Source organism: Phodopus roborovskii, unplaced genomic scaffold, assembly GCF_943737965.1.
Source record: "Phodopus roborovskii unplaced genomic scaffold, PHOROB, whole genome shotgun sequence".
NCBI classification, from domain to species: Eukaryota; Metazoa; Chordata; class Mammalia; order Rodentia; family Cricetidae; genus Phodopus; species Phodopus roborovskii.
In genome coordinates, this window is record NW_026126588.1 from 21102930 (window position 1) to 21124808 (window position 21879).

At 45.7% G+C, this 21879-nt stretch overlaps 1 protein-coding gene across 3 annotated transcripts in view; it reads right to left on the reverse strand.

Moving 5' to 3' along the window:
* Aff3 (ALF transcription elongation factor 3) overlaps positions 1 to 21879 on the reverse strand; it is a 403958-nt gene that overhangs the window by 172053 nt on the left and 210026 nt on the right. For all 3 annotated transcript variants that reach the window (XM_051204402.1, XM_051204400.1, XM_051204399.1), the window contains one exon: positions 17501 to 17548. In XM_051204402.1, coding sequence (XP_051060359.1) covers positions 17501 to 17548 — 48 coding nt within the window. The remainder of the gene's footprint in view (positions 1 to 17500; positions 17549 to 21879) is intronic.

The following is a 21879-nucleotide window of genomic DNA, read 5'->3' on the forward strand; positions in this document are numbered from 1 at the left end:
TAAAAATATCAGATTCCAACCTAGGGATGCAGGCGTCTGATCCTATGCTCTTTCTACTCCCTACTCGGTGAAGACCTAATGGCAAGTGTCCCAACAACTACACTGCCAAAACCAGAGGTCCTGTTTCCCTTCTCTGAATAGAAAAGAGAAAAAAGGAAGGAAGGAAGGACAGACGGACGGACGGACTGAAGGAAGGACAGATGTGAGGCTATCCAGAAACTTCAGGCTTCTTCTAGAGATGAGGTCCCAGACACAAGATTCTCCACCAATCAGGTTAGGGCTTACCCCTAACCCACATCATGGACAGTGATAGGGTTAGAAGAGTTGCCTCTACAGAGTCACCATATGTCTCAAAAGCACTGGAGATGTGGGAAAAGGACCTCTTTGTTGTCGGATTCCAGTCTTTGCATTCCTAAATGAGGGATACTACATGGTGGCTTTGGCCTTATGTGAAAAATGGTAGTAGGCATACACACACGGGTATGCTTAAATTTCGCTACTGTTTCAGTTCTGTTTGCCACACTTTTATCTCCCCACAAAGCTTCATCATTTATACGGAGACTCCACGATGAGAAATGCATTTGTCCTGTCTCTGACCTCCCAGGGTGGGTCTACTCCCTTCTTTTAGATGGAGGAGACCTATCCAAGAGATCATGATTAGAGAAATGGGGCCAGTTAATGAGCAGGTAAGATACATAGAGTGGAGAGCGCAGGAATCAGTTGGAACTTTTTCTTTTTAACTCTGTTCTCCCTCTCTTTCCCCTCCCTCCCTCTACAAGAAGTGGGAAACTTAAGAGGCTGCCTGCAGCGGCCTCTCCGTGGAAGAGATCACTCCTGAGGTGAGACATCACTGTCTTCTTTCCCACAAACCCTGAAGGTGAAGCACCTGCAGAAGCTAAAGATTCACGGGCACCTGCTGGCCCTTCTTGATAAAGCCGCATGGGACTCAGCTGCGAGCAGCCTCTGGCCACAGCATCTTTACAATGTAAGACCCGCTAAGCCCCAGGATCCCCCGATGCTCAGTGTATACATCCTTCATGACTCTTACTGGCAAAGAATATGGAAAGAGACAGTCACTGACAGAAAGGAAATATGTAAGTGTAAACACATAACGGGAAGTCGAGTGTGCCTGTCTTAATTGCCTAACACAATTCCCACTACGTGCATAAATTGCAGTTCCCATTAACAACACCATGAATAATAATCAGTTTACTTTCTGACTTGTATCTAAATATACCTTCTATATGATTTCATCTTTTATGCAGCTGTTTAGAAGCAGAACGTCTAATTACAGTTCCTATTAGTCAACATTAATTTTTCCCGCTTTTGCCATGGAGCATATGTAATGACTGATTTTCTAAAAACAGAATTTTTTAGCATATGGAACAAATCGTGTTATTATTAATGCATTCCCAGATGACTCTGCATTTCAATTCCCTTAATTATTTAGTCATTGCTGATTATGTCTTTTTACCATTCATTATCCCATTTCTTGCAACACAGGCAGTTTATTCATTAAGTGTCAAAATGAAAACCTTGACCTCCAGGAAGAGGAAAAGATAATTAGGAAAACTGACATTTTTTTTTTAAAGGTCTGAGTGTTCACTCTTGAATGTTTTCAAGTGCACAATGACACGCAGTAAGCCAGCTTTTCAAGGGCATCCTTAGATACTGATGCCAGAGCTGGAGGAAGCAAAATGGAGACATCACAAGATTAGGCCGTGACCTTAGCTGTACCGCCACGTTCTCCCTTTAAAAGAAAATTACAATTTGTGTAGTCTTTTGTTAGACCTGTTTTATTCAAAAGCTAACACGATGTTTCAAAAATAGTTAAGCGGCACTGAGAAGCCCAGGACAAGAAACATTTACTTAAATTAAAAGAGAACGAGCTCTTAATGAGGATTCATTGTGCCTGCTGGCTGATCCCACTGACGTTATAAAACCCGATTTTGACCCTGACTATTTAATAAGGCTTGGGTACTGTGATCTCCATGCAGATGCTGGCTCATTATTTCTGTGAGGTCTGTGTACCTCATCTGAAACCAAATTTACTGCAAAGATAAGACAGCAAAGGGAAAAAATACGAAAGGAACAACAGGGTTCAGAATGTGAGGAAGCCAAAGGAGATGAGGCATGTCAGTTTTACTCAGACAGAGCCTTAACAAAACTATTAATGTGGGACAGAGGAAATCATAGCAAGATACCTCTGGGCTTCCCCAGCTAGTCAGTGGGCACTGGAAAGCAGCCAGCCCTCATGTGGGACAACTGGTAAACCTTTCATAAGGCACATTTATCTTGTTGCTAAACAGGAACCCAGATGACGGTGCCAGAAATGGGTGCTACTGAGCAGGATTTTATGATACAACAGACAAGAAGCATCAGACAGCCAAAGGTGGCTACTCAGCCCAGACTGGGTGTGGCTGGTAATGAAGCGAGAGGAAGGGAGGCCTGCTTTCCTAGAGAAAGTCACGGAGTACTGTGATACTTTCCTGTTGTGATACGTGGTGAAGGGAAGGAGGGTGGTTCTTCACCATCTCTGTTTCCTGTTTCCCAGCTTTCATCTGTCTCTCTCTGATGACTCTCATCTCTGGTGATATCACTTATGTTACCTTGCATGCTGCCTACCTTTTCTGTAAGAGCGTGGTATTAATTGTGGTCATTTAAATAGCTTCTTTTAAAGGTCTATTACCTGTGTCATATCTGATTCTGGTGGGGGGACGCTGCTTTGCTTTAATCCCCCCCCCTGCACATCCACACTCCCAGACAAGCATATTGCTGTGTCAGTAGACACTGAAGTAAATATATCCCAGGGTCTGCAGTGAACCTTCCCTCACCTTGTTTTTAGTTTTGTTGTGTTGGATTTGGAGGTGGTCTGTGTTCATGTATCCAGGGCGTGAGCTACAGGTGAGTTCCCTCTGGGACTTGCAATCTGTCTCCCCCGTGGCCCTGAAACTTTCCTCTCCACACCTCTCCTGGTTGCACCCACTGAGAGTCAGGTGGAAAAGGCATTGGCTATGCTCTGATTGCTACTCCTGCGTCTTTCTTCAGCATTCTAGCCCATAGCTGATGCACACTGCACATATCCCTTTTCCAAGGGGCAGAACTTCTGAGTTTCCCTGTCCCTCCCTGAAGGGCAGGCTTCTAGCAGGGTCCCTCAAAATGTACTTCACGTGCCTCTGCTGCCTTTGTATCCTAGGATTGACGGAGGAGAGGAGTCTGTGTCTTGGCAGAGGCTGGTAGCTGTTATTCACCGTCCTCCCTCGGCTGTAGAGGGATGCAGCCCTCCAGAATGGCCCTCTGTGTCCTTCCTGCAAGCTGAGGCTCTTAGGGGAGGGGAGACAGAGGACATGGGTCTGGAAAGATGTTCACAGGCGAGGTGTCTCAGGATTTTCCCACGTCTTCCCTACAGGTACCAAGTAGGGACAAAACTTGCCATAGGGGGCAAACCTTCCAACATAAATGGCCCCACAACTGACAGCCCACATTTAATCTTCAGCAAATATTGCAGCGTTTCTGGCTGGACTTTTCATCGGTATTGAGACCTTGATTAGTGCTCCATGTACACAGCACACAGGCTGTCCTGAAGTCCCCTCTCTGCAGCTCAGGCTGTTTGCTCTGCAACTTGAGCTCCCTCACGAGTTTTAGAGAAATCATTAAATTGTTAATGTTCTGGCCCTCTGCTTTTCCCAGCTTCTCACAGTGGGACTGGTGCTCTCACAGGCAGTCAACTCCAGCTGAAATATTACTATTACTTTCATCAAGTTCTGTGCAGCTAATTCCCTTTGAGCTGTCCCCTTGGCAGGGACATGCTGACCAGTGCTGTGACAGAGAAGAAAATCAGTCCTAAGACACTGTTTCCAATGCTGGATAGTCTTCCCATGTTCTTCACTCTCAATGTAAACAGGGGTTACCATCATAAACTATTCACACAGATGAGACTTCCCATCAAAGATAGAGCCTAACTGGTCAATTTAGACACTTTTATTGGTTCCCATGAAGAAATGGATTTTCTACAGGTAAAATTCCACTTCCTTAAGAGACAAAAAAAAAAAAAAAAAAAAAAAAAAAACTATCAACCACCAGGGGGCGCAGTCTGCACTGCATTGATTTCTTTTGCAGTTACTCGAGTATGTACCTGAACCATGGTTCAACACACCACTTTGCAAGGTAAGATCTCACTGCTTTAAATTTAATTCCGAGGGAGGCTATTCTTCATGTCTTAATGTTTGACAATCAATTTCAAATGACTTTCATTTTTACAAATTAATGTCAACTTGAAAGAAACTAAACAAGTATTTAAATGCCTTAGGGAACTTCACTATTAATGTTAATTATTCCCAAACAATCAGTAATGCTGAGGAAATAAAAAAAAAATCTAGAAAATATCATACAACCTGGTTTTCTAGACTGAGATTTCTCGACGTGAAGTTCATTTCTAATAAATCTGAAAAAAGAATGCTTGCAGCTAACAGCCATTATTTCCAATATAAAATATTTATCTTGGTCACAGGTTTGCAGTTTGGCTCGCCCCCAGAAGCATAGTTAAAGGATGAAAACACATTGTTAGAGATATGCGAATCTGCAAACTGATTTGGCAGGCGATGTGACAGCCATATGTAACACCGAATGAGAACAGTAGCTTTACACTGCAATCTATATTGGCTCAAAGTCACTTGTGTCATGAGCAGCAGAGTGGCTCAAGGCTCAAGCACAGTAAGAAATTCTTACTCGGGCGCCAAGGAGCCTGTTCCGTACCACAACCCCACTCCGTGTCTTCTACTTCTCCCCCTCCACGGGAAAGGAGATGGCCATCCGGTATTGCTTTTCCCAGGGGCGATATGGGTAGTATCACTTGCCACAGAGCTCCGCAGACAGTGGTACCACCCAGGCCATTGCAGAAAACAGACGGGCATTTTAAGGTGTGTTGCTAAGTAACTAGTTATGATTGCTCTGGGCCAATGTATAAGGACTATCAAAAGTGTCTCTACGCTTACAAGGCGCCTTCATGCGATGGCTACGTAACCAAAGTCTTAGTCCTGTATCTCATGAACAGTTAGCAGGTTTTTTTTTTTTTTTTTTTTTTTTTATTCCTCCAATACAGAAGCAGCAAATGCAGCCATGATGTATTTTCTTCAGACTGAAGGGAGCAAGGGTCTTGAGGTACTTCCACAATAGTCATGTTTAAAAATCTGCCTTTTGTTGTTGTTCTTTGTTTTGAACAAGGTTGTTCTTCATTAGCCACGGGGACTGGTTCCCCAAAGGCGGGCAAATCTGCAAGTGCTCATAACCCTTGTATAACATGGTACAGTTTAGTATGAAACCTACACATACCCTCTCATGCAGTTGATGTCACGCCTATGTTACTTACGCTATCCAACACAAAGTATTATATCATTCTATTGCAACCGTTGGGGAATAATGACGTGTTAAGGACGGATGTGGCCATACTGGGTCCAACATCAGAGCTCACCACAGAGACACGGACACGGCAGATGACAGCGAACACTAATCACCTGGGAGAGACCAGGATGTGTGAAAGGGTGGAGGCCACATGGGCCACACCCACAAATCAGGAGCAGTCACTGAAATCCTGGGTGCGTGGGAACTCAAGTTGTGGAGCTTGTTTTCTGAATCCTTCCTATTTTCCACAGGCATGTGCAGCCGCTGTGGGTACAGAAGGGTCCCAGGCGGGACTGTGGGAGCCCTGAGTTTCATCCCTACCTCTGCTTGCTACTCCTCCCACCTCTCTCTTTGCACAGGGAAGACACTACATGAGTGAACAGGATAACGGATGTGAAGGGCATCCTACCAACACACAGTCAGCCAGGATGCAGGCAACAGTAGTTCCGGTGGCTTCCATTCCCTGTAGTCCAAAGCCTTAGCTTTTAAGGAGGAGAAGGTTACCTAAAAATATTGACCTTTCGTATTTAGGACTGAAAGGTCCAGTCTGTGCCACCTTGGGGCCTGTGAGTTTCCCTGGCAGCGGGGTGGAGGCATGTTAGAACCCGGATGTCTGCTGGTCCCATTTTCTTAGATAGTCCTTCTCATTTACTGAATATTGTGTCCTCTGCCTTTCAGCTGATTCCCCTCCAGGAGCATGCGCTTTTGCCTTTGATGTGGCACACGCTTTCAAAAATGCATTATTAAACAGGGGAGCCCCGTGGCCCCTGGGGCTGATGCTCTGTCCCCCGCTTATTCTTAACAAATCTCCCTCTGTGCTCTTTTGTGCTGAAGTGATTAATCATTTCACTATCCAGCGGGCTGCTGACAACCTTCCCAGATGACCCCAGCTGCATGACCTCTCCACCCTACGTCCAGCACCCGCACTTTCTAACGCTCTAGGAAACTTCTTTGGGGTCTTTATTCACACTCCTTTATTCAGGCTCCTCCTTTCATACAACAACACTTAGCGCCATTTCCATCTCTTGGCTTTTTTTCCCTTCCCTCCCAAGAGTTCAGGGCTCAGTGTGCGCAGGCGGTGGTGATGGCTTCGATGCACAAACAAGGAAACAGAAAGGGAAGAAGTGAAGATGATGAAGCTTGCTGTGCAGAGCAGAAGGAGGTTTGCATCTCCCTGGCCGAGGAGAACCTGTTGCTGCTCGTTTTCCTAGGCGATATCATTCTCGTGTCCTGATGTTTCTTTGCTCCTTATTCCTTTTTGCCTCTGGTGAGCTTCCGTAGTCTTCAAATGTTCTGTACTGAAGTCCAGCCTTAGCCTCCCCGGGCACTAAATCTCTAATCTGGTTTCCTGAGAAGTAGCTGGGGTAGGGTTTGGGGGCTGGTCATTTAGACATAAGTGCTCAATAGCATGTTTAGCTAACTTTGAAGGCTCATCTATTTTGTCTTCTTACAGGCATATGCTGTTAAAGTGAACTTTAAATTCATGTTTAAAGAAAGACCCAACATCGTTATTCTTAGAGATGGGGAAGCTAAACTCAGAGAGTGGGTACCCATATATGAGTATTCTGAAAATGTTCATCAGGAGTAATCATCAGGGTGAGTTAAAGTATAGACTTTATATGTATAAAAAAATCTGTACTTTAATATGTACAAGTAGCCGTGGCCTAGGGAATTCAATCCACTGCACAGTGGCATGCTGAGCTGAAGTTCTGCGTGTTCTGTTTGTTTGTTTTTTAACCTAGGGCCTTGTACATGTGACGTAATGAGTGAGCTGTACCCTCACCCTTCTGACCTTAACATTTTAAAGCCGACCTCAGGAGCCTAATCAATATGCATAGACACTTGAATATGAGAAAATAAGACCCTCTGTATATTAACGTCATGGAGCCACAAATCTCTAGTTGCTTAGAGTTACCATAAAAAGTAAAGGTGTGATGAAAATTTGGCTAATAAAAAATATTGTTAAAATAAACAAGGAACTTCCCATCACTTCCCAGGAAATCCCCAGGACAGCGAAAAGGCTGATGAATACTGCGTAGGAACAAGGGAGAAGAAGACCACACCGTAAGTCAGCTCATGTTAGCGTACAACAATCCTTTCCAACCCAACTACTTCAGGCACAAGAAAAAGGCCCAGTTTGCTGAATGATCCTCAGACACCAAAGGCTTTGAGGAAGGCAATCTTTCTGAGAGATATCGGCCAGAAAACGGAGGTGCTAAACACATTCAAAGGTACAAAGAGGACCATAAGCAGAGCCATGGACAAAGGAAAATAAAAAAAGCTTCACGTCTAATAAACATTTCCCTTAGGAGAGTAAAGAAAGCCTGACACTGTGCTGCTCAGGGTCTGTGAGAGCCAGAGCAAAGGACGTGCAAGGGTCCAGGCTCGCCGTAGTTCTGAAACAATCTGAGTCTGAATACTGGTTTCTCAGTATTCACAGTTCATAGCACCCAATGAGCATAAAAAACGAGAAATCACACATCTACAGACTGGAATTAGCAGAGCTTACTAAAAACACATGAATGCAAAACCAAAGGAAAAATTAGTTTCCTAAGTTTTTAGGCTCAAATGGACTAAACGTCCATAAAATTACAGGGGACAGGTAAAGAATTACACCTGATTCAAAATACACAGTTGTTACGGGGATAGATGCTCTCCTGCTCTCCATTTCTATCATCTTCAGGCCATCATTCTCTCTGTTAGGAATTATATTCCAGAGATCTGTGTACATACAATGGTAATTTGCAGGAAATCAATGTAATTCTACAACCCTCAATTTGGAAGAAAAAAAAAAAAAGTAACGGAGAACACTGCATGTGGTTTTCATAATAAATACAAGTTTTAAATGCGTGCCCCGAGCTGATCGCTCTGGGCGGGTGTTTTAATTTTTTTCCAGGAGATGCTTTGCATAGACCACATTAGCGGTGAAATCACTTTGACTTGCAGCCCTCGATTCCACAGTAGCAACACGCCAATTAACCAAATTATCCTCGCAAACTTATTATCTTGATTTCTTCAACTTGTAAAATTCATTTATCTATCAAAACGAAAAGGCCAATCTCGTGAAAGGTAATCAAGACACAAGCGGCAGATACAAACGCTCTGGGCTTCCCTGGTGGGCTGGCACACTGCAGGGACAGCTGCATTCCTTGCCAGGTCTGACCCCTGGTCACTACAAAGTTCCCCTTTGTCTCTCTCCCAGATCCGCTCACCCCAGTAACAACTCCTGCACACACTGTGCTGACAGGCCTTAGGAGTGCTCTTCGAAGGGAAAGTCATCCTGAACACCCTTGTTACAGTGTGCGAAGATAACAGGGTGAAGAGCAGGAACAAGTAACTAGCACAGGGTGAAGTCATTCATTCATTCATTCAGTCCTCTCCATTTGCTCAGCATTGATTAAGTATCTCTTATGTGCTTGTCCTGTGTCAGCCCTTCAGGACAGATGGACCGAAGAGAGGTGAGAAAGAGCACCACGTAGGGAGAATCATAGCATGAGTCCACATTCCTAAAAAAGTCCTGAGAGAGGGGTCTCTCTCTCTCTCTCTCAGACCTGGGGAAAGAGAAAGGTTCTAGAGACAGTGCTGTGCCCAATGAAAAGGGGCCAGGTGAGTTTGTGACCTGAGGATAAGTAGAGCAGGACCCAGGGGTCGGGCGTGGGGAGGGGCTGCAGCGATGACTCCCTTGCGGAGAAGGAATTCAAGTGCAGGTTTGGGGAGGAATTGAATGAGATGAGAGAGAGAGAGAGAGAGAGAGAGAGAGAGAGAGAGAGAGAGAGAGAGAGGCAGCCAACAGTGTTAGGAGCCGTGTGACCCCAACAGTTCACCCTAGAGGACAGTGTGGTAGAGGGAAGGTGTGAGGTAGAGTTAAGGGAGAGGTGTTCGGGACACGTGGGAATGTGGGTGGCTGCATGGGTGAGCGTGAAATTCAGGAAACAGCTCGGTTCAGGGCATGCATTCGACACCGACCAGCACGCAGAAGCTTTTATCAGGAGCCAAGGGACAGCCGAGTGCCAGGGGCAGGAGATGACCTAACGACACCGGCTTCCCAAACGGATACAGAAAGGAAGGGCCACAAGGCTAGGAATGACCAGACGAGCCCTTTACCACAGGTGCCCTGTTGAGCAGCACTCCTTTGCCTCCGGATGGGCACGCTTGGGGCCGGGACCTTCTCAGGCCACACTGACTCACAGGCATGGTAGGTGAGAGCCAGGCAGCAGAGGGGTGAAGGGAAAGTGGAGGGAAAGCTGCCGAGGAGGAGGAGGGAGAGGAGCCCCAGCTCTGGAGAAATCCTGCTGCTTTTCTATGACACGCTGCTGTTGCTACCCTGAAATATTTCGGGATGTTTACAAGGGCGCCCTGAGTACAGGAAGCCAGCAGAGAGATCATGATTTCAAGGCAGTGGAAACATTTGCTAGCTCTTGAGTCAGCGTCACTAGAGGGTGGGACTTGGAATCGCAGGAGAGGGTTTGTCCCAAATGGGAAGAGAGTACAGATGACTGCAAGAGCCTAGTTCAGGTAGCCCGTTACAGGGACACAGGTCGGGGGTGGCATTCGCCAGTTTCACTCACGGCTGTGTTGAAGCCATCCAGCCCTAAGACACCCAAGGGAGGGAAGCGTCTCTGCAAGGGAGAGCATCCTGTGGGCACAGCAAGCAGAGACGGCCGAACCCAACCAAACATTCGCAAATGCTGGGCATACAAAACAGTTCTTCATATGGAAAGCTTACTCTAAGCAGAGAGCCTACAGATACGGGTGCAACACCTAAACAGATACATGAAGGGGATGTTAGAAAAATGTTTCTATAAAACTTCCCAGGGGATTGGGGTTAAATTGGTGGTATATTGCTACTTGGCCAGTGTAGGTCCCAGGGCTGGTTATATCAAAAACGCCCTTGCCCTAAAAGAGTTTGCTCAGAGAATTGAGGATGAAGGCTAAGAATATACCAACGACGATGACAGGGTGACAACCCCAGATGCTGTCTGTGAACTCTACAGTGGGGGGTTACTAGACGGAAGAGGGTACCGGAAGGCTGCTGTGATCCTACCCTGGGAGGCAGGTCTGGAGGGAACCAGGGAACGCACCTCCTGTTGCATGGCATAGGGCCCACACCATAGCCTCCACTACTGACGGCTCGGCATGCTACAGACCCGAAGCAGCCCAGGGCAGCTAAGGCCAATGGGGACATGGATCAAGCAGGTGTGCTGGTCCAGCTGGCAGCAGGACCTGTGTGAGAAGATGGCCTGACCTTGCTACAGCCACACAGTGGACATGCTAACACTGCAGTGATTCTGCGGAGGAAGAAGGCAACGCTCTCCGGGGACCTGGGCAATAATGGTACTAGGACAGGGCTTGGTGAGTTGGACTAAAGGATCTGTTGGTAAGGACCATCTGCGTGATGGGGTTTCTGGGTCAGAGTTGAGAACTGAAAACGCCAGGTGGAGATGAAGTTCACAGATGGGGGCTTGTCTGACACCGAGTTCACACACACACGCACACGCACACGCACACACACACACTTCCCAGATACTTTTGCAAGCCAAGTGTGATACTGTCCGTGTTCACATTTTAAGTGCTGACATCACTTCAGCAGACATATTCGTGTCTAGATGCTTCTTTAGAACCCGAAGCCTTCTCAGCGCCTTACAATAACTCTAATTTTCTATGTTGCTGTAACTTTAAGGAACTTTCACTATTTACTTTTGTGTGTAAGAGCACTTTGACTACAGGTGTGTCTGTGCACAGGGTTTGCGCCTGGCGCCCATGAAGACCAGAAGAGGGCGTCTAGTCCCGTGGGACTGGAGTTACAGATGGTTGTGAGCAGCCCTGTAGGTTCGAGGAAGTGAACCCGGGTCCTCTGGAGGAGCAATGGATGCTGATAATCACTTAACCTTATCTTTTAGCCCATGTCACAATTTTTTTCCCAAGTCTGATGAACCTATACAGTTATTAAACACATACATGATCTATATTAAGCACAGAAATCATGAAGAGAAATGAAATTAGGAACAAGGATGTGGCATGGGCAGGGCTAGGATGATTGCATAGTGCTGGCAAGGTCCTGGGTTCCAGGCCAGGACCTTAAAAATGTACCAGAGAAGAGCGTTTAAATGAAACCCACACTGAAAACTGGCTGTGGTGGTTAGGGGTTCAGTTTTGTGCCACAGGACATACTTGACAGGTGTAAGGCCCTGGGTTCCGGAGCAGTAAAATAGAATTTTGCACAAACATTGCATAATGTATAAACCAGTAAAGGCATACTACCCCTTTTAAATGTCTATCATTTCTTTGTTGTAAAGAGCATAATGTGTCATCGTTTTGTACGACACGACACCAGAATCTAGTTCCTCTAAAACATACAGAACTGTTACTTAACCTGTCAATTCAAAAACTGAAATAAAAATAAGTGATGTCTTTGAGGATGATCTGTACATTTTAAAGTATGACTGCCTACTGTGATTTTTGCATGCATTGATGTTTTCTGCTCTATACAGACAACACTGCAATGGTAAATCTCACTTGTGGGTACAGATAAGGCTGCTCTCCTTTTTATCACACATGCGTCACATTTAAGCACCCAGGTTTCTGAAACTACTCACTCAGACACAGAAAATGTAAAATAGTGCAGAGAGTTTAAATGGCTTATATGGATGGCGATGCTTAGTCCCCTGGCCTCGGCTTTATTCCAGCTCCCAATGGCTTATCCTGTGCTAGTGGGGCTGGACTCTGCAAGCTGCCTGCCTGGGAGTGCCGCTTCTGAAAGGAACGCATCTCCACCCACCGGGTCTCTCCTGTGTGCAGCAGGCACCCAGATGCCAAGCGTGCACTGACTGCTTTCTGAATCACGTATGTGGAACACACAGATGACGCAGATGTTACTGCAGTACTGACATTCCCAAAGTATGCCATCAATCCCTGCAACATTACCACTAACGTTGGCAAACACTCATGAGCAGGCTGCGGTACAGCCCCTTGCTAGGACACAAACTGAAGCAGGTGGTTATCTAATTAAGTCTGTCACCCTGCAAAATGACTGCATGCTTCCTAACTGCGAAGCAGACAAGAAAGGAGACATTGAGGGCAGAAGCAGCTTATTCTCAGAAGGTCCTTCTGAACCTCAGGGCTTCGTAGCTGCCATCCCTGCCTGTGGGGTCAGACCCGCCTCTCTTATACAGAATGAAACCTTTAGACCCAAGGCATAGAGCGACCAGATGGCCCTCTAACGAGTCACCCGGATGCCCTTGGCAGGTAGGAATGTAGTCCTTCATTCAAGGCTTCCAGATTAACAATGATTTTATCTACAAATGTAAAGTGAAATATAAGCATGTGTAATTACTGTCCTTAACATTCAGATGGCCAAAAGCAAGAAGAAAATACCAAAGGCAACACTATGGATGCCCTGCCCTAATTTATCCTTGGGTAAGATTATAGGTTTTCTCCAGTGACCTTTCTTTATTGACGTCTGGCTTCTTTTCCTGTTTTCTTTAAAGACTTATTTATTTTAGTTTAGGTGCATTGGTGTTTTGCCTACAGGTATGTCTGTGTGTGGGTGCCAGATTCCCTGGTACTGGAGATGTTGCGAATTACTGTGAGGAGCTGGGAATTGAACCCAGGCCCTCTGGAAAGGCAGCCAGTGCTCTCAAGTGCTGAACTATCTCTGCAGCCCCTAATGTCGTATAGTCATTCCCCCACCTTTTTTTTGAGACAGGGTTTCTCTATGTAGACCAGGCTGGCCTCGAACTCACAGAGATCCTCCCGCCTCTGCCTCTCGAGTGCTGGGATTAAAAGTGTGCACGACCTCAGTCTGGTTTGTTTTTCTATAATAACTAATGGAATATATTAATGTTATTCCTTGACAGTTTTTTCTCTGGGTTGATTTTTGTTATTGGCGGGCTGTAACTTGCCTTGAATTATATTTTTAGTGTTGGGAACAAAAGAAAACGAATGATAAAAGAAACACTATGAACTTTTATAAAGTTCATTCTGGCCTGCAGTGGAGGAGATGTGTGACCTGAGCCAGTTCTGCAATGGAACCAGGCAAGTCATTGAAACAAGGCATCTCTTTGTCTCTCACGTCCCAGTAGGCACAGAGTAGCTAATATGTTTTCATCGGGGGCAAGGGGCACGTAGATGTTTGAGTACAAGGCCTCTCTTGTCCACTCACCCAGAGCCTGGCCATGTGACAGGCTGGAATGATGTGGCAGCCATATGACATTGCTCACAATGCCTCTGCAGAGATGCTCTGTGGTTGGGATCTTAAGGTTTTGGGAAATTATGGAAAACATTGATTTCCCTGTACTCGCCTGAAGGCTGTTCCATTATAATGTCAGGAAATGGATCCCTAGAATTTAAACAAGTACCACTCATCCCTTCACATAAACAGAAGAATGCAACTCTATTCAAATCCCCACGATGGATACCTCACAGCACACTGGAATTGAATTAGCATGTAAAGATGATAGCCAAGAAGAGAATCTGTTCAGACGCTACACTCGAATAGTCTCTAAATTCAAACCAGAATCTCAAGCACTGGCCCCTTGGTTGTTATTATGAAGGCACAGCACTTTGTGGGAGAGCCCTCAGCAAAGTGTAATCTAAACCCTTCTTGCATAAAGCTTGTGTGTCCTGGACCCTGGCCCCGCACTCCATCCATTATGTTGTAAACGGCTTTTATTGGCTGAACAAATGTTAATGCCATTATATGTTAATGGACGGTGCTATGAAAGGCACCAAGGTATATTATACTATTTGAACCTCCAAGGGTGAAAGGTAGGACAACTTGCAGAGTTGTCTACCACGCACACACGTCAGCCACGAGGGCCTCAAGTGCTTACGGCCCATCTCCACAGAACTCGGCTGGTAATCTCGCCCTTGGATAAGAGAATTCTGTGATTATGCACAGTTTTATTAGGTCCCAGGGTTACAATTTTCTGAGTAAGAATAATAAATATTTGTATTTTTAATTGCATTACAATATTCAAATGATTTGAAAACAGTCACCTCAGCCAATAAATAAATAAATAAATAAATAAATAAATAAATAAAAGATGCGGTTGGCTACGGGAGCCATAAACGATGTGAGTTCAACAGGTGGGCGCGCGGTCTGACACCTTCACGTCGCCCTCCCGTGGATGTGGGAGTTAAGGCACCATGCCTCGGCTTTCCCCTGTCAGATTACTGAGACCTGACCCATCACTCTAAGCATTTACCTGCCCTGCATCCTAATTGCTCCTTGCCTGTTGACAGGTGGAACTTCCTTCCCTGGGCCTTCATTCCCTTGCTTCCTTGGTTTCTAGCCTCTCCCTGGGAAATGTGGCGTATCTGCCGTACGACTGCCAATTAGTTCAGCCATCCGCTGTGAGCTACACTCACATGCTCATCTCTGTTCTTCAGACGCTGCAAATGCCCTTCAACTCAGCTGTGTCCTTAGATGGGCTCCTATTTCCCCTCTCTTCCCTGGAAGAGGAGTCCCCCTAAGTGCCCCCCATTGCTCACATCGGGGAGTGTACCTCCAAACATCTCTCCTCCTCTGCACTCTTTCTTGCCACCTCTCCTTAAGCCTTCACTCCACTCTCCACGGCTGTCAGAACAGGGAACGGGATTTGCCAACGTGACCATATCACCCTCTGCACCAAACTCACGGCTCCCTTCCACGGGACTTGAACATGCCTGGGATCTCATCCTGCCTCTACCCACCAACTTTCTTCTCACGCTGGTCTACCTTGGCCTCACAGGGCGCTCACAGGCTATTTCCTTTGCTTGGGGCCCTTCTCATCCCCCAGTCAAGGTCCTATTTATCTTCTAACTACCAGGGAGACCAGCCTTAACCACAAGAAAGCTCATATAGTATATGGTAAGATCACATAAATCCCTGAGAATCTGTCACAGCTGGTATTTCCTAACTGGCCTCTGCTGGGAGGCAGACAATCCTCAAAGGCGTGGGATTGGGGAGGGGGAGACGTGTCTACTTAGCCGCCCAATTTCCCCAGTTACCCATACACACAGGATGGACACAAGAACTCCAACTGTCATCACCCTGAGGCATTTTTTTTTAAAGGCCCTTTGCTTCCTTAGCAAGAGAGCACCACCGCTTAAACAGCACGGCTTCAGACAAGTAGTCCTGATGACCCTGACCACCTCAGGTTCCGCCACGTTAGTCACAGGGCAGGAAAAGTATGAAGAAAACTGGGCTCTACAAAGGCTCTCCATGGAAACCAGACATCAAAAGGACAACCAGCCATGGCCATGACTCACAGCAAATGTGTCACGATGGCTTTTGTGGTTTTCTTCTGGAAGGTTCCTTCACTCATCCACTCTCTTAAGAGCTCACAGATTTTAAACTGGGCGACGTCTCAGGGCTCTGAGGGTGACAGCTCCAACAGTTCACTCTCTACTCACACAGCCCCCACACCCAAGGCCAGCTGGACAGCCGTGGAGCCTCCGGCCTCGCGTGGGGGGGGGCACCAGTCCATCTACTTGATGGCTCGGGTCTTTTGTGCCACAGCTGACTGGAGGAGGGGCATGTGGGAGGGAGGCTGTGGGTCATTGCTGTAGGAAGGCTAGCAGTAGTGGACTGGGGTGGGGGTGGGCATGAGGCCTTCATTACTTCTCCTCAGAAAAAGTAAAAACTTTAAACTCGACTGAAGGAATTTGCTTTACTTAAATGGATTTCAGCTTCCTTAAAGTATAACTTTTTGATGTGTGAATCATTTAAGGCCTTATTTCAATTTCAAGCCCGGTCTACCGACCAGAAGAAAAAAACGGCAGGGTTGAGCTTGACGGCACACATCTATAATCCTAGCAATTAAGACAGTCGAGGCGGAATCGCAGGTTCCAGGCCAGCCTGGGGGACCCTGTCAGGAGACCGAAGAGAAGGGATGCCGAATGAACGATTTCGTCAGAATGGACAAAAGGTGATATAAGGGTGCAAGTCTAATCACAGAAAGAAAGTGGTATACAATGGCAGACAATACAATCACGCAAAGACCACTAGAGCATTTAGTCCCGATGTGGAATTTTGAAATAGTAAAATAGAAGGAGTGTATCAGCATCATATACTGTCTGCTGTTTAATCTGAAACAAAATAGGCAACAGAGATTTTTAAAAATAAATTATGGACTCTAAATGTACTTAAAGATCAGAGATGAAGCTTCTGAAAAGTTTCTTCAGAAGGAAAATAAATCATTGTGGATTAAAAAAACAAAACAAAACAAAACACCCAACTTTAGTTATTCACTCTTTTGGAAGGAAAATATCCATCCTTGAAATCAAGGTAGAAACTGTAAGTCAAGTAATTCTATAACTGCTGAAAATACACGCAGGATGTCCAAGAGGGAGAATCATGTTAATGTTCTCGTTTTTACAGGAAATGACCACACCATCTACTGTAATTTATTTTGGTGTTTTGCCCAGTACAGTATCAATTTTCTAAGAACTATAAATTTTTAGGTTATTTCCCTGAAAAAATAATGAGTGAAGAAAAAAACTATGTGTTAACGGCGACGTCTTGATTATAAGAACACTCAGGAAAACACGAATACAGTGCGAGAGCCCAACGTGTCCGTGTCTGTGTCTGTGTGAAACTGGCTTGTGGAGGGAAGGCAGTGGGCAGGACAGGGAGCAGAGTAACAAAGTAACAAAGTGTTGCAACAGCACACAGAAGTATACCTTAGCCTTCAGCCCTATGGCCGTGTCAGGAGCTTCTGATTCTAACTAAGTTTTGAAGAAAAGTCACGAGGCAGCCCTGCCCGACTCAGGACGTAGCCTTAAAGGATGCTTGGGCGATAAATGGGCGCATACAGATGTGAGCGCAAATGTATTTTCTGCCTGATGTCTGCTTTCTTGGTCATCTGGCTGACTGCTTTGACAGTTTTACCCCCGTGTGCCTCAAAGCACCAGGACCGGACAACCTCACAGAGCGCGGAAGGGGAGGGCTGCTCCGCTAAGTGTCACACGGGTCACTGCAGTGACCCTCCTCAGGACAGGTAAACGTCAGACAACAAACCATGATGGATCCCTTGGAAAATGTGGCCCCAGGAACCCCTTCGTTTGGGAAATCTGTGCATGGCTAATACAATGATTAGATTTTAAAGAGTATCCTTACCCGAATTATTTCTTCCACACAGCTGTTGCTTTCTCCAGATCTACTCTCCTGAAAGAAAAGGAGAGATAAATTAGTGTTGCAGAATACTATTTTAAGATGGGTTACATTTGCTTATGCTGTGGAACATTTGTTTAACGATGCGAAGATGTGTGGCATTTTTTTACGTTGTATTTGTTTACCTATGTGAAGCTGTGGTTCTCTGCCTGTCTAAAACACCTGGTTGGTCTAATGAAGAGCTGAATGGCCAATAGTGACACAGGAGAGATGACAGGCAGGGCTGGCAGGCAGAGAAAATGAATAGAAGGAGAAATCTGGGAAAAGATGGTCAAGGAAGGAGAAAGAGAAGCTGAGGCGGACTCCAGGCGCCAGCCACCCAGTTACACAGCAAGCCAGAGAGTAAGAACTAAAGGAAGGTATGCAGAAATAAAGTGCAAAAGCCCAGAGGCAAAAGGTAGATGGGATGGATAATTTAAGAAAAGCTGGCAAGAGACAAGTCAAGCCAAGGCTGGGCATTCGTAAGAAAGAACACGCCTCCATGTGATTTATTTGAGAAGCTGGGTGGGCCCCCAAGGAGAAAAGTGTAAGAGTAGAGAGTTAAACGACCAACAACAAGTTAGGCTTGATCAAATGCAACAATGCTCACAAAGAGAGGGTGACAAGCAGATTTCCAAATTAGGTGGGTGGGGGGGCGGGGTGGAATGAAGCAATCTTCGAAGGGAACGTTTAATACAGGGAGTGCCGACTGAGGGATTTGCTCTGATGGCCAGCTCTCGCCGGTCAGTTATCACGTGGCTGTTTCCCCTTCCCGGGCACGCAGAGCCACATGCCCGTGGACTCTGCCCAGAGCTCTCCCTCTGCGTTAATTTAAGTGACCCATAGAAACACAGAGAAAGTTCCACGGTTCTGAGATTCATCCACTCTGGTCTTTAGTCAAGTGTTGAAACCATTGACTTCACCACAAAGTAGTTCCAGCCTACCCATGAAATGTGCGCCATGGACCAGAGGGGTTCGGCGGTTACCACAGCTTAAATAAAAGTCTAGTTCACAACCCTCAAATCCTACCAGTCCGAAGCTAAATACTGAGTCGGCGCAGCCACAATCCCCTGGGCAATGCCAACTATGCTGGTGTCAGGTATCACCGGAACCGCTTGACCTGTTATCACTCATGCTCCTTGCGCTGTAGGCAGCTGAGGTGTGGTGGCCTAGGTCACAGCTGATCGGAGGAAATGTTATTAAGTGCCACAGACACTGTTTAGTTACTGCTGGTTACAGAGCCGAGAGCAGAGGGCGTGGTGGTTTTATGGGAACATAAAAGCAATGAGAATCTACTGTTGGGTGTGCAGCCGAGGTCCCAGGGAAGTCATTCTGCAGGCCCTGTAATGTAAGGGTGCCGACCCCAGCACACCGTGACATACCAGCATGAGATAGTTCTGTGATTTGTCAACCAGACACAACTCTTTCCTCCAGGAATGCCATCTGCGCCTCCGGGAGGTTCCCCAGCTATCCAGTTTCCTCAAAGTGGCTATCCTTGACCCTGGCATTCTCAATAGCACGCCCTTTCTCATCTTAGATTCCCCATGACTGCATTTCAAAACCCAGAACTCTCCCCCCATTTAGAGCACATACCGTATGCAGAGTCTCTGTCATTCTAAACTGTTCCACACTGTGTGCATTATACATAATGTGCACGGCAGCTGATGTCAAGCAAAGTAATGAATGCATTAATTTCTGTAGTCCTTGCATTTAAGCTTGTCTTCTTCGACAGGGTTTTACTATACAGCCATCCATCTGCCTCAAGTTCTGGGATTATATCAATAGCACAGCAGGGTACTTCTGATATCCTGAGGTACATGGAGTTGATCAGAATCTACCCTAGGTGTTGAAAGGATGATAGAAGAACCCCAGAGATGTATGGCACCTCATTCTTTGTATCTTCTGTGAGACCATTTTCCTGAGAACTCAAGGGTACCTCAAGAATGGTATGTACTGGTTTGGATCTTCAGGGCTCCAGGTGACCTGGGGTGGATGACTGGGCCACAAATTTGAAGGAAGCCTGACTCAAAAGGCACCCAGGCAAAACCAATGACTTTGCCAGGAAATTGTGATAAAACAAAGAGCTCTGTTCAAAATCACCACGGAAGCAAGTGGCAGCCAAGGCAGGAGCCACACGTATTTCCAGCAGCCCTAGTGACTTTTCTACGTCAGGCAAGTTTCCCGTGCTCAGTCCCTGGGGCTGTCTGTAGCTGAGTTGATGTCTGAAGTGGAGAAATGGAAGGATTTTGATAACATTTTGATGAATGTCTTCATCTTTTTTGATGTTACACATTTTTAAACACTCTCAACGAACCCCCCACAATACACGGAGAGACAGGGAGGGAAAAGGGAGAGGAAAGAGAGAGTCAGAAATCATTATCTCTGTCAACTGAAAAAAACAAACAGGAAGAGTGTATGTCCTCAGACATGGGAACACAGGATTCCACCTGGTCTTTTCCAAATGCTCCGCAGGGGTAGGTCAGTGAGGAGGAAAGGGAAAGGGGCCGCGGGAACTTTCTACCTTTCAGGGATCTTCTTCAAGTCTGATTTCTACTATACTTGTGTACTTTGATTATATTTATGATCTGAAAATTTTCTGTGTTTATGAGTAGGGCTAAAACGTGCACACAAATTACAGCTCCAAATTTGTGTGTATATTTTCCACAATAAAAATCACTGCTTCCCTTGGAAAGGTACCCACTGAGAAGGAGGCTGCACAATGTAAATTTTAATTACTCGGTATTTTTTTTTTTTTTTGAGGTTTTTGTGGCTGTTGTCTCATGCTGAGTCACTGAGCCGCAGCTCCGCATTTACTGTGACGCTGATGAACCCCCTTCATTTTTCTAGCATTACATTCTGAAATCTGTCAAAACAGTCTCACCTCATTGAGGCTCCAACTAAACTTCAATTAAACGCCAGCATCCCTGGCCGATTCTCCTCCACAGCCTTGGTTGTTACTTGCTTTCCCCAAAACCCTACCACTCACACACAAGCACAGCCTGCCAGGGAAATGTGAGGACTGGAGTTCTGGGAAAGGAGATCTCAAGAAGCAGCCAGGAGCATCATGCCGGCTGACAGCCGAAGTCCCTAATTACCATGCAGAGCACAGCACACTGGAAGAAGCAAGGCTTAAGGAGGAAAGGCTCCATCAAATCATGGTGAAATGGCATTTTGCAGCAGAGGAGATGAGCTGCACACAGGACACGTTCTGAAAACAGTTTAACTCTTCAACAGACACATTTCAAGGAATCTTCCATTCATAAACGATGCTAACATCACGACCCTGTCGGCAAAGCCTCAAAAGATCCTTGAAAATTTAGAAATTGTTCATCCCCCCCCCCCAACAGGCATACATCTAAATATTCCTACAGGGCTATTTTTTTTAAAAACAAATCTTACTGTCTTTCAGTTACAGAAAACCTGGACAAGGAAATCAGGTATTCTATCAATGCTATGAAAACGGTTCCTGAAGATCTAAGCTAAAACGAAGAACGGCCCTAACTCTGTGGCAGGACCCGTCTCTAAGATTAAGCTTTGGCTTAGCCCTAGCTCTTGAGGGTAACTTGTGAGTAACTAGGCAGACACCCTCGGTCTCTCAAGCTATCCTGACATGCCACCATCTGAAGCTGGGGGTGCTATTTCCTTCTCTGCCCTTCAGCCTCCCAACCTTCTCTGCCCTGCTCACCCATGAACCTCCTGCTCTGCCAACCCCGCCCAGCTCCAGCTCTGTCTGTGGAAGCCGAGTGTCACCACCAGCACAGAGACCTCTAGACACCCAAGAGAGACAAGCAAAAGCTAAATAAAAGCCAAAATGATAGATAAAATGAAATTAGAACACACTGTTAATAAAAACACATGAGATTGGAAACTTTTTGAGGAAAACAACGGATAGGTAACAAGTGACATAAAAATCACCTTCAAATACGGCTTCCAGCCAGATAATTGAAGTATTTTGAAGGTTTTTCTCTTTCATAGTGGAAATTTATAGAACACAATAACAGTTTATTTTATTAAATTAGTTAAAAAATAAGGGAATTCTCAATCAATAACCCACGTGAAAATAAATGTAAGATCCTTAATACATTATTAACACATATCACTCAGTAAAACAATAGAATTAATGGTATGTACCCCTGGAATTCAACAGGGATCTAACATTTACTTTTAAGGACCTTTGGAAGTACTATATCCAGTTGTTAAGAAAAATAAGATTATGAAGTTTGAAGGTAAATGGATAAGAGCTAGAAATAATTATCCTGAAAGTGCCTTTAAACTTTAGATGTGTGTGCTTCTATTAGAACAGCTTGCAGGTTTGATACCTAGGAAGGGCGCAGAGCAGATGTCTC